The sequence below is a fragment of the Phyllostomus discolor genome, chromosome 8 (genome assembly GCF_004126475.2).
Source record: "Phyllostomus discolor isolate MPI-MPIP mPhyDis1 chromosome 8, mPhyDis1.pri.v3, whole genome shotgun sequence".
Taxonomy (NCBI): Eukaryota; Metazoa; Chordata; class Mammalia; order Chiroptera; family Phyllostomidae; genus Phyllostomus; species Phyllostomus discolor.
Window position 1 is genome coordinate 110,783,827 of NC_040910.2, and position 13,116 is coordinate 110,796,942.

A 13,116-nucleotide genomic window follows, 5' to 3' on the forward strand; every position below is an offset into this window, starting at 1 on the left:
AAACTAATCAAGGAGGAAGCCCTGCCGTCGCTACTGGTCAGGACCTTTGCACCAGAAAGCGCCTTGGTATTATTACACCTAAGGATGCATCTTAGTTGCGTGCTCTTAGGCTGGGATCACTCGGGACTTGATTCCGCCAGGCTCCCAAAGGGGCGGTAGCAGCTACAGCCTAGCGTGCCTCACAGCCAATAAGAAGCCAGAAGTCCCCGCCCATCTCAATTTTTGACCAATCGGCGCCCACAATTTTAGCTTGCTAAATGGCGTCTCCGTTGTCTGAGAAGGGAGGGAAGTCCCCTTATAGTTGCCAGCAACAGACATGGCTGCGGCCCCTGGAGGAGGGGACCCTAAGTGAGGAGGGGGCAGGGAGGGAGAGAACGCGGGCGAGGAAGACAGGCCCCCGGGCCCGGGTAAGTACGAGAAGCCCTGTGGCCCGAAGCAAGGGGCACAAGGGAGCAAGGGGGCGTGGGGCTCCGCTTTACGTGTCCTCTGATTATTGGCCGAAGCGAGGGGAGGCTGGGGTCTGCACCCCGAGAATGGCCTCCGGGGATCCCTTCGGAGGGTGTGTCAAGGCACTGGCTCTGACCTCCAGGTCTGCGCATTTCCTACCCCCAGGTGCTCATACCTGTCCTCGGCCCTGGCTAGGCCCATTGTGGGGGTCCCGTGTCAAAAATCTAACTCTCCCACCAACAAAGAGACCTGCCCGGGGTTTGTCGCGGATGGGCCCTGGCCCAGAGGGCTTCCACCGCTGACGTCTAGTGTATTTATAGGCATCTGGGAGTCCCCGTCCCTGGCCCCACCACGACCCCAACACAGACGGTTGTCTCCCTTGCGCGCGCCCACAGCTGCTGCCCTGGCCCTCGTGCTGACCGAGTCCCCAGTGTCTGGATGGATGGAGCCAGCCCAGGGGCTTCTGTGTCTTTTTTTTTTTTTTCTCCCTTTCCTGCCTTCCATCGTAACCAGACTCGTTTAAAGACTCATTGGAAGCAACCAGAGGAACACAATAGTTGGCATCCTATAAACTGATTTATTTCTATGCTGTGTTCTCATTCCTCTGCCGCACACCCCTAAGGTCCAGCTCTTACAGTCCCCTGTGTGCCATGGTGATGGTGTGAGCCCCTGCGCGGTGCCCTGTGCCAGACAGGAGGGAAACCCCGCGCTCTTTCATTGGTGTGTAACCACAGGCTGCACTTTGGTGTGCTCATTGATTCGGTCACGTGCTGCTACAACCCACCCTCTGTTCGGAGTTTTTGTGTGGCTCTTGCGGGGGGGCGGGCGGTTGGGGGGAGCTCTGTATTGAGTCTTTTTGCTTCTAGCATGGGATTTTTCGAGTTGGAAGAGGGGTAGTTTTCTTATGCTTGATCCAAGACATTCAGCTTTAGTGGCATAATTCAGTTAGTTATGTCTGGTACTCTTAGAAGATGGAAGTGAGGAGAGGGAGGTTTTGTCTTTGTTTTTTTAAACACATGCATATTTCCTGTAGTATGCATCTTATCGGTGAGCTTCTAAGTCTGAGGAGAGGGGATTTTTAACTTTTTTGTTTTACAGATGGGGACTAACTATTGGGAGAGGCAGAGAGGCAGGGCCGGGGTCACCGAAAGCCAGGGCTGGAGCCCTGGAAGTCCCGATCCTTGGGTTTTTATCCACTGGAGCCCGTTGTTTCCTGGTGTGATCGGAGAAATTCAAGTTCCCTAACTTCTCTGAGCCCCTTGCAGGGGACTTGGAGCTTCAAACGGGATGGTACACAAAGGCTCTCTAGCCTAGGGTCTGGCACGTACTAGGTTCTTCACACGTCTTCACACGTTTTTGCATCCATTCATTTTGAGTCACCAGCAGGCAGCTCACTGGCTGATTTCTTCTCATAATATTTCCTGCGATCTTTCTCTGTACTTGGGGACATACATGATTACCATGATTCTCGGGGAAGGCAGCGAGGGGTGGAGTCGGGGCAGAGTGGCCTCTTCCTCCATTTTTGGGAACCACTATAGCGCCCTTAGAGAGGCTGCTAAGGGGTGTGTGTTGTGTCAGAACAGAGCAGAGCCAGGAAAAGGTTGAGAACCGCCGAAGGAAGAAGGGACGCCACTGTGGTGTGTCTTTATAGTGATCTTGGCAAAAGGAAGTGCCTATCTTAGACTTCCAGCGAGGGAGTTTCAATTGAAAACAACCAAACAAACAACAATGGCACAAATAAGGTTCATTATCCAGAGAGGCAAATAAAACTGACATGTGGATTCAACAGTTTGAAAATCACCGTGAAAATCGAAACACACCAGAGCACAGGCTGTCATTAAGCCTGGAACGGGGGGCAGCGTGTTCAGATAAACGCCACAGATGCTCTGCACGTCTTATTTTAGCTGCCACGTCGTTAACTTGACTTTCTTGCTCACTGGTTCTTTTTGTCAGAACCATGGGAAGGAAAACCACTTGTGGTTGGATACCAGGGGGCAGCGCACTGACCGGGGAGGTGGAGCACAAACAAACCCCTCGATGATCTGCTGCCAAATAATTGAGAGCTGACCGCGCTTGGGCCCCTCCCCGGACCCCGCTCCCTGTGCGGTGACCCGGCATCAGCAGACGAGAGCCAGGCCGGGCCTTGGGAGGGAAGAACACAGAAAGCCCTTCACGCTTCTATTTTGAGAAGTTGCTAGGGAGTGCCAGCTCCTCGGGTTGAGAATCAGCCTCTGGGAAAGCTTAACTCCTGCAGGACAAATGGGAAACGAAGGTCGCAATCCTTGGGTTTCCTGACCCCCCCCCCCCCCCAGCTGCTCTTCCCCTAGTGCTGGGCTTGGGGAACCCTTTCTGCAGGGAGAGGGGGGATGGCCAATGTGTCTGTGACCTACACCCAAGGCTTTAGTGGACCCCACGTGGCGAGTTAAGTGTGAGCTCTTCCGATGGCCATCAGAGCTGGGAAGGCGCAAAGCCTCTCCATCCACCCCGGGTGTCCAGATGAGAAGGTCCCGGGTCACGGATGGCACTTCTCCGCTGGTAGATGAGTGTCAACAGTTTGTACCTTGTTATTGTGTCTGCGCTGTTTCCATGACAGTGTGATTCTTTACCTAAAAGATGGGCTCCTTCCGAAAATACTGTTTGAGCCCTGGCTTCCCGGCAGGCCCGGATTGGTCGCCAGCGGCACCGGCGCACTACAGGGCGCCGGGGCGAGGCCACGGTGCGGCAGGGGTGTTTTTCTTCCCCACGGACCCGCCAGCCAGAGTGTGTGGTTTGGTTGGTGAGCAGGGGTTTGTGTAATAATAAGCTTTGCCTGTGGCTGCCAGGACAGTAGTAAACAGTCGGTCACGTGGCACGGGGAGCAGGGAAAGGGCCAGATTTAGACCCACACGCGGCCTGCGCCCAGCTGGGCACACCTCGCACTGATTGCTGGGGGGTTTGCTAGCTCCGGGGGCCGAAGGGGACTGAGGAGAGGGGTGTCCGAGGCAAGGAGACCCTTTCAGAACCTTTGGGAAACTAGAGATCTTAATGGAATTGTACAAGCCCAGTTTTCTTAACTTGAGGATCCTCTTGGAAGAAAGATTCGTGGTAGAAGTCTCCCTTGGCAGAACAGGAAGATACAGGGAAACACTTGGATAGGACCTACCCTGGAGAGAGGCCCAAAGGCGCGTTTAAAGAGGGCATTGCACGTCTCTAAAGTTGACACGGAGCGTCTCTTCATGTGTGGAAGCTACTGGATTTCTTTTTTTTTAAATAGGGATTGAATCTTTTTTTTTAAAGATTTTATTTAATTATTTTCAGGGAGGGAAGGGAGGAAGATGGAGATAGAGAGAGAGAGGGAAACATCAATGTGCGGTTGCTGGGGGTCATGGCCTGCAACCCAGGCATGTGCCCTGACTGGGAATCGAACCTGCGATGCTTTGGTTCACAGCCTGTGCTCAGTCCACTGAGCTACACCAGCCAGGGCTGGATTTCTTGGTTTCATCATCTCTCAGGGTTAGAAGAGACCTTAGAAAGTCACCCCTTTCGTATTTGCAACCCGAGGTGTTCCTCATCTTCGTAATTTCCCAGCCTCTGCTTGGATCTCTGTTCTGACGGGGAGCCCATCGCCTCCCGGGGCAGCCTGTTGGCTTTTCCTAAAAGTACAGTCCTAAATATGTAAAACATATAGTTCATATTAAGTCCCATTCTGTCTCCTTATATCTCGTACCAGACTTACCCTCTCCTTCCCGGGACACGGCATGTCTGTTCACGCAGCCTGAATATGAATGAACTGTGGGCAGCCATGTCACTGGTATTGAAATTGCATTCATAGTAGTTTTATACAATGGTTTCTGAACCTCAGGGCAGGACTTTGTATTGAAACGATTACAGCTAAATAGGCTCGTTTAGATTTGGCCCATCATTCAGCCTGTTGAGATCTTCTTGGATTTTGACTCCGGTCTACTTTTCAGGTTTATGCCGTCCAAGAATTTGATTAGCATACCATCTGTTTCCGCACTCGACTCATTGATAAAATTATCGACTGGGACGTCACCAACCAGAGAACCCCGAGGCTTGCTGTTAAAAGCCTTCCTCCAGCAGAACATCAATCAGTCCACCCATTAGTACTCGTTGGCCAGGTTTTCCGGCAGAATACAGGTCGGCCAACCTGTGGTTTGGGTGTGCTGGGTGTGTTGGGTGTGGCTGGAGTGCAAGCTCAGGTGATGAAGGTTGTGCTAGACGGGTAAGAAGGACAGCCAACCCCTTGCCTCACCCTCGGCCTGAACCTTGGACGCCCATTTAGTTCTTTGTGATGCTGGTTTCTGTTTTTTTTTTTTAAGATTTTATTTATTTATTTTTAGAGAGGGAAGGGAGGGAGAGAGAAAGGGAGAGAGGGAGAGAAACATCAATGTGCGGTTGTTGGGGTTCATGGCCTGCAACCTAGGCATGTGCCCTGACTGGGAATCGAACCTGCGATGCTTTGGTTTACAGCCTGCGCTCAATCCACTGAGCTACGCCAGCCAGGGTGGTTTCTGTTTTTTAATATTGCTAATTTATTCTTTTTTTAAGATTTTGTTTATTTATTTTAGAGAGAGGGGAAGGGAGGGAGAGAAACATCAATGTGTGGTTGCCTCTCATGTACCCCTTGCTGGGGACCTGGCGGGCAACCCAGGCATGTGGCCTGACTGGGAATTGAACCGTGACCCTTTGGTTCGCAGGCCAGCGCTCAATCCACTGAGCCACACCAGCCGGGGCTGTGATGCTGGTTCCCGAGCTTGGCAGCAGGAAGCCCCCAGCCGTTTGCTGTCGTGGCTTCTCTGTTTGCCTTTGTCTAGCTACTTGTCCTGACAAACCAAGGAGATTGAATCGTAATTTTCTTCTAACTCTTCTACCTGTAATTTCTTCCCCTCTCTTGTCTGATTTGTTCTCCACCCTCGTCAGCCACTCAGGAACCTTCAGGGACTCCTCAGGGCCTCTTGGTTTTGTCTTCAGGGGCCTGTGCATTTCAGCCCTTGATTTCCTGCCCCCACGTGGTCCCTCCTTGCCTTGCTCTTCCCTACCCGGCCTTCTGCTCTAACCAGACTAGTCCAATCACCGTCGTTCAAAAAGGCTCCCGTGTTTCCTCCTCGGTGCCTTTGTTGGGACCTCCAGTTCTTGCTTGGGTGGCTCTCATTCTTCTCACTCCTGAGCTTTCTTAAGGGCATAGCTCAGGCCTGGCTTCTTCCGGGAAGCGACCCCTGGCTCCCGAACCCCCACGGGTCTCTTTCTCCTTGAAACCCTGCAGCTCCTGTTGGCAGCTCTCCTGTAGTATGTCAACGCCAACTTGGATTTTTGTATCTTTTTTCACTAGCTATATTGTAAATCCCTTGAGGGAAAGGACCACATCTTATATCCTTCAAAACAGGATCGTTTCTTATACTTATTAAATAGATGAAGTTGTCTTCTTTTATGGCTTGTGGGGTTTTTTTTGTGGTCTAAGAAATATTTGCTTATCCTGAGCTACAAAGATCCCCCTTGCCCTGCTATATTTTCTTCTAGGAGTTTTATAGTTATCATTTTTATGTTTAGAGCTGTGACCCATTTCAAGGTAGTTTCTGTGTGTGGTATGAGATGAAGGTCAGGATTGCTCTTCACACACCCGGGTCTCTTCAGGACCTTCCTCTCCGTGCTGGTGAGCTGCGTGTCTCTCCTTCTGCCAGCAGTGCACGTCTCGATTTCTGTCGTTTCCAGTTTGTCTTGAAAGCAGGCAGTGACAGCCCTCTAACTAATTTTCTTTTTCAAAACTGTTTTGCCTATTTCACATTCTTTACCTTTCTGTGTATTTTTGAATCAGCTTGTCAATTCCTACAAAAATGTCAGCTGGGACTTTGATTGAGATTGTGTTGAATCTAGGTATAATTTGGGGAATGACTGACATCTTTTTTTTTTTTTTTAAGATTTTATTTATTTATTTTTAGAGAGGGAGGGAGGGAGAGAGAGAGAGAGAGAGAAACATCAATGTGCAGTTGCTGGGGGCGGTGGCCTGCAACCCAGGCATGTGCCCTGACTGGGAATCGAACCTGTGATGCTTTGGTTCGCAGCCCACATTCAATCCACTGAGCTACGCCAGCCAGGTGAGGCATCTTAATATTGAGTCTTCCATCCATGAGCAGGACAGGGTGTAACCCTCCATTTACTTAGGTCTTCTTTACTGTCCCTCAGCAGTGAACAGGTCTTACATGTATTTTTGTTAAAGTTATTCCTAAGTATTTCGTGGTTATACTATTATAAGTAATAGTTTAAATTTTTCTTCTTTTATAGATTTTATTTATTTATTTTTAGAGAGAGGGGAAGGGAGGGAGAAAGAGGAGAGAAACATCAATGTGTGGTTGCCTCTCAAGTGCCCCACTGGGGGGACCTGGCCTGCAACCCAGGCATGTGCCCTGACTGGGAATAGAACCAGTGACCCTTTGGTTTGCGGGTTGGTGCTCAGTCTACTGAGCCACACCAGCCAGGGCTAAATTTTTAGTTTTCCTATATTTCATAATAGCCTATTGACATTTAATTTATATTTGTATTTTGACCCTGTATCCTAAAACTTTGGCCACTTATTTGTTCTAATATTTTATTTTTATATTCCTAAAAAAATATGTTTATATTCTTTTTACATGTACAATGTAGCCTTCTGCAAATAAAGACACTTTTCCTTATTTCTCTACAGTCTTTATGCTTCGTTTCCTTTTTCCTCCTTGCTGTGGAGTTCTCATTCCGTATCTCAGCAGAAACGATCACATTTCCTGTTTGCCGAGGACAGTAGTGCCAACTGCTATGTGTCAAAGATGGTTCTAGACCCTCGGCATCCAACATGTTACCTCACTGCTACTGCACCTCTGGGAATGGGTATTATCATTTCCATTCTATGAGCAAGGCCACTGAAGCTCAGAGAGACAAGTCACTTGCGAAGGTCAGTTGGCATCCGGGACGTGGTGGAGTCAGGACCTGAACCCAGGGCTATCTGGCTGTGAAGCCGGTGCTCTTTTTCCACAGCGGGCCAGGAACTGAACTGGCCCTTTAAGGATCCAGCTGCTGGTGTCAGATCAGCAGCTGAGCACGGCTCTCTCCCAGAACCCCATGTATGGGGCGATGGGAAAACAGAGGCTCTCAGAAGCATGTCCTGCTCCTGGCTGCCCTCTCTGAACCTCTGTGGTTCCAGCTGGCCGCAGAATTGTTTCACTGTTTCGGTGTTGGCAGGAGTTACGTGCAATTCCCCCCTGGCTCCCGGTCCCTTTCCCCATGTGGCGACGACCTCATCCAGCCCCTCCGGGACGCAGTGTCATGGGGACCTGGAGCTGTACTTGTAAACAGGGCCCCGGGCAGCCTGACTCAGAGTGGCCTCGGGGAGAAGTGGGTTCGGCCTCTCAGGATCCCGTTTCAGCTGCCTGCCAAAGAGCAAATGTCACCGCAGTGCACTGTCTGGCTCCGACCCCCCGAGGGGCTTGCTCAGCCGCAAAGGCAGGGGCAGCAGGCTCGGCCGCACTGGCCTGTGACGTTGGTCCTGGTGCCACCTTGCGAGGAGCTGGATGGGATCTCAGAGAGGGGCTGGTGGCAGCAGAGCCTCGGCCTCCTGCCTGGGGTCCCCTGGACACAGCTCCTTTTGTTTCTAAACAGTGCTCTCGGGGTTCGGCTCCGCGGGCTTCTGGCCGGAGCCTCTTAGCGCGGCTTAGCCGCAGGCCCCCAGAGAGAACTGCCGTCGTCAGCAGGTTAGCGGTTTCTGCACCAGAAGTCACCTGGCAGCAAACCAGATGACTCAGTGGCACTCTTTACCCAGGCACGCCCCGGTCTGAAACCACGAAAGTGTGTTGGTTGTCAGGATGGGTGGCTGAGGGTCAGGGGTCATGTGGGAGGGGCTTGGCATGGGGAGGTGGGGCTAACCATCACCTTCCAGATTTTAATTGGACTGGCTCACGTGTCCTTGAGGACATCTGCTCAGGTGCCAGGTGCCTGGTGAGCACCGCCCCGTCAGCAAACTGCCCGAGACGCCCGGCTGGCTGCGGGCAGGTGTGTGTGGCATGGACGGCGTGTGTTCCCAGCACGTGGCATGTGCTCCGGGTGGCAGCCGCCACAGGAGCACGTCTCTGCTTTCTGTCATCTCCCTGCCCTCCCCGCCACCCTCCTGATTATTCCAGCTGTGTCTGCGGCCCAGTTCACCTTAAAGCTTCCCTTCACTTCCTAGAGAGCTGATAAGCCAAGGTTTGCCCTGCCTGCCCGGAGCAGCGAGTGAAAGTGTGCACACAAAAGGAGACACTCGTGCCTCTGGAGGTGACTGACGGTTAAGAGATGGAAAGCTCGCCCCCGCCCCCCAGGCATCCCCTCTGCCCCCTCGCCCTCCTGGCCCCGGAGACTGGACTGCCTGGGGAAGCTGTGCTCCGGGGCTGGGCTGGCCGGGGCCTCTGTGGTCGGGCGCCACTTCCCCCTCCGCCACTCTGTTGTTTAGAGGACACTGTCGTGTTTCACAATAGCCGCCTATCCCGGCAACCTGGACTGATGTGATTTCTTTCTCATTCTCTCCCCGCCCGCCCCCCCAGATGCTGTGACTGTGACAGAGTCACTGGGGTTTGTCCATGTTGGGGAGGAGCCTTCCTTTCGGGGGTGACCGCACTCACCTGGGCATGCCTGCAGGACTCGGGGCCCATGGACCCGAAGGAGAAGCGTGCGGTAGGTGTATTTGGTTCTCTTGCACCCTCCCTGCTTGCGTTTGCCTGGGAGGTCCTCCTTTGGGGTCCGAAAGTGAGAGAGGGGCGGGGCTCTGGGGCCTGGGGGTTGGGCTCGGCTGGAAAGCAGAGGCCCAGGGAGTGCAGGGCAGAGGCGGGCCGGCGGTTAACACCGCTGCCAGGCAGCGCGTTCCGTTCCGACTCGGGCTGGCCCCGAGCCAGTCTTTCACTTCTTTCCCCGGGGCCGTGTAATTCCGTCTGTTTGCTCCTCGCCGGGGCTCTGCCCCAGCCTGCTGAGCCGCGGCGAGCGAGCGCTGTCGGGCAGCCTGTCTGTGGTTAGGGCAGAGCTCCCGGTCAGACTGCAGACGGAACTGCACCGTCAGCGGGAAGGGGGCCGCCTGGAGGGCCGTCCGGACCGCCCCCCCCAGCCTGACCTCAGGTGCGCCTGCCTGCCGGCGCCCTGGCTCTGCACGCAGGTGGATTTGTCATCCGCGTGTCCCGCCCCTGGACGAAGGCTGCCCTCCAGGAGGTCCTTCGGTCTCTCACCTGGGCTTGCGGCACACCTTCCAGCGGGCCCCTCCGTCTCTGACTCCCTGACTCCGCTGCCAGAGGAGGCCGCCCAGAATGCGGGGCTGACCTTTCGTCGCCCCTGCTTACAGGTTCTCAGTGGCTTTGTGCCACCTGCTGAAACCTTTCTCGTAGAGGACAGAGCCCTCCCTGGTCCTGCTCCTGGCCATTGGCCCTGCGTCCCCAGCCTTCCCTGCCTCGGGCACACACTTCACATTTAGGCAGTCACCCTGAAATGCCCCGCACCCTTCTCCCAGGCAAACTCCTACTATCCTTTCTTCCAGACTGAGTGTAGACATCACCTCCCGGTAAATCCTCCTTCCCCTGCCCAGGGGGTCCCTCCTTTCAGCATCTTCAGCCGCTGCCCTCATACTCACTACACCGAGTTGGATAACCTGCCCGTGCCCTGGCTCTTAGCACAGGCCCCGGCATGTAGCAAGGGCTTGATAAATATGTATTAACTTGAACTTATGGATCGTGATCTTCCTGCCACAGAGATCTTGGGAAGTGTGGAGAGGGAGCACCGGCCTCTGGTGGCACCTGGCTGGGTGTCTGCTTGTGCAGCTCCGGGCTACCCGCGCTGTGGGCCAGCTATGGAGCGGGCCCGTGCACCTGGGCCCGCAGTGGGTTTGTCCGGCCCCCTGTTCACAGAGGCTTCCGGCTGCTCTGTGGGTGGCCACCCTAGCAGTGCCTGGCACCCAGGGAAAGCTATTGTCGCCCCTCGTGTGGGTGCACCTGCATACCAAGGGTTACCCATTGCAACCGAGGGTTGCAATTCCAGGGAGCACCCCTGCCTGCCCCCGCTCCCCCCACGCCCCGGGCTCTGATGTTGTGCGATGTGGTGGTCTGTCTGGGTAAGGCTGACTGTCCCCAAACCAGAGGACAGTGCTGTGCTCTGGTCCCAGCCTGTTGCTGAAACCTCAGTTCCCAGTAATTTGGGGAAGCCAAGTTCTGTGACCAAGGGGCTGGCTTCTCTCTCAAGCCTGAGGAGGAGCACTTGAGAGCCCAGGCTGGCTAGTTCTCAGGGGCCATTTTTCCTGGAGGATTTCCCTTTTTGCTCGTCTTTCTCTGTCGGGGTCGCTGAGTCCTGAGCCGGAGAGCACCGTCACCGTCATTGTCACCATCAGCAGCTGCTGTACTTACACAGCACTTCCCTTGGGTCGGTGGAACTGCAGGCTCCGGGCAGGTGGCCCCTGGCTTGGAGAAGCTTCCAGCCTGGCTGGGGAACTAGCAGTACGAGCAGCTAAGTCATAGCACCTGACGGGCTTTCTGCCTGAGGCGCCTGGCGGCAGGCGGTGGGACTGGGCTTCCCAAGGCAGAGCCTGCGGCCTCTGCCGGTAAGGGCTCGGGCAGGGGCGGGAGATGGAGAGCCGGGCGGTGGCCGCTGATGGCCAGGGGCCTGCCGTCGCCGGAGGCAGCCCAGGATCGGCGAGGCTGCTGCTGGCTGACGTTCTGCACCCTGTGCCCCTTCTCTTTGTGACTTGCCTGTCCTCAGTGGGTCCCCTTCAGAGCCTCCCCTCCCCCGCCTCCTGTCCTCCAGCCCAAGGTGGACGCGCTGTAGCAGCAAGGTCTGGGTTCTGTGTCTGAGAGGCAGAGAAGTGGGCAGCGTTGGGGGGATGGGGAGCTCCCGCAGAGCCCCTGGCTTGGACCTGGACCCCAGCGCTGGTCCTTCCAGGGCCTCTTGTGCAGGTGGGGGGGCGGGGGGTGGGGGCTGGTGGGTGTCAGCTTCACCGTGGTTCCCTGGGAGCAGCGCCTGGGTAGAAAGCCAAAGGGAGAACCTGACCCAGGAGTAGGGGGTCAGGGGGGCAAGGAGTCTTCCTCCTTGCGGTTTGCTAGGTGCAGCCCCACGCACAGACAGCAGCTGTCCTGCCTCCCACGGGCCTGGGCCTCGGGGAGGCTTCCTGCCCTTAACTTCCGGACGGCCGGGGCCCCTCCTTTCCTTCCCCCCTCAGCCCTGGGTTTGGGAGGGGGCTGTGCTGGAGAAGGGGGGAGGGGGCAAGCTGGCAGTGAGAAGTCCTCCCTTCCCTGCAGCTCCAGAGACCGTGTTGTCTAGGCAACGAGGGCCCGGGAGAGCCACGCGCAGGCTCCAGCCCGCGCTCGGTGGCTATTGGACCGTCGGGCTGTGTCCTCTCCCCCGGGGTCTTGCAGCCCCATCCTAAGGGCGGCCTGGACGTAGGCTGAGAAGTTTCCCACACAGTCCGGGACCTCTGCCCTCCTTCCCCCAGGGGAAGTGCTGACGGCTTCCTGCATGTCTCCTCGGGGGCCCAGACAGATGCCCAGGCTCTGCCTTTGCTCAGGGAGGGGCTGAGGCGGGAGCCCCAGGTCACAGGCCTCCTCCTTCCAGCCGGGTGTCCGCTGTCTTCTGGTCCCCGGAGCGCGTAGGCAGGTGTGCCTGACTGCACCCAGGTGCTCGTCAGCTGCTGCCCCGGCTCCTCGGGCTCCTTGAAGAGCAGCTGCTGGGGTCCCGATACCACCTGGTGGGCAGGTGTTGGCTCCCAGATATTGCAATCCTCAGAGGCCCTTCCTTTCCGGGCCGGCTCTGCCCTCTGCGCTGGATTCTTCCACTCGCTTCCCGGCCCCTGCCCCGCCCCCCTGGAAGAAGTCATGCTTCAGACTCCTCTGTTGCCAGCTCTTCCCCCTTCCTCGCAGGATGTGCTGCTATTAATAACTTGCAAGCCCCCCCCCCCCCACACTTCCTGCAGCTCTGGCTGCAGAAAGAGCTGTCATTGGCTTGGTGCCACACTGGGAGTCTCGGTGATCTGGGGGAGCCCTCACCTGGCAGGCTGTCCACTATGGGGCCCCTAACCTTGCCCAGTGACTTGGGCCGTGGAAAGGAGCCCAGGTGCTCCTTGATGCTGGCAGTTGCCTTGACGACCGCAGCTGCGTCCTGCACTGTTCCTCCCGGCCCCACACCCCGCCCCCCCTTGGCTGCACGTTGCCCCCTCTGCTTACCCGCAGTGGCCTCCCCTGACTAGCAGGCCACCCCCTTGGACATCTGGCAGAGCGTCTACAAACTTCTCCTCGCAATTCTCTCTCTCCTCCCCCCTCCCTCCCTCCCCCTGGGCTGCTGTGCAGCCTGCCTCCTCCTCCTCTTCCCTCCCTCCGTCTGCAGCGGGCCTGGAAATAGGCTGAATTAATCAGCAGATTGGAGCTCCACCGGGCTGCGTGCGGTCGCTGCAGCACCCGCTCCTCACTCACACGCTCCGTAGCTCTCTCCCCTTTCTCCTCTCTCTCTCTCCCTCTCTCTCTCTCTGCCTCTCCCTCTCTCTCTGTCTCTCCCTCTCTCTCTCGGCCGTGTGGGAAGCTCCATAGCCAACTCCCCGTGGCTCATGCTCTTTAAGCAGGCAGAGCTATGGGTGCCTCTTCAGGGCAAGCGCAGCAAAGTGAGTATGCCAGCGTGGGTGCGCATTTGTGTCAAAACGTCCGTCGCCTG

At 55.9% G+C, this 13,116-nt stretch overlaps 1 protein-coding gene across 6 annotated transcripts in view; it reads left to right on the top strand.

The window, feature by feature from the left end:
• The first annotated feature begins 283 nt into the window (after positions 1-283).
• TMEM94 (transmembrane protein 94) overlaps positions 284-13,116 on the top strand; it is a 31,236-nt gene continuing 18,403 nt past the window's right edge. For 2 of the 6 annotated variants that reach the window (XM_036034117.1, XM_028520008.2), the window contains exons 1-2: positions 12,480-12,907; positions 12,962-13,066. In XM_036034117.1, the coding sequence (XP_035890010.1) occupies positions 13,013-13,066 (54 nt within the window). In that variant the 5' untranslated portion in view covers positions 12,480-12,907; positions 12,962-13,012. Of the gene's footprint in view, positions 408-8,990; positions 9,121-12,477; positions 12,908-12,961; positions 13,067-13,116 lie in introns of those variants that run through there. The other 4 variants (XM_028520009.2, XM_028520006.2, XM_036034118.1 and 1 more) reach the window with 4 other exon arrangements.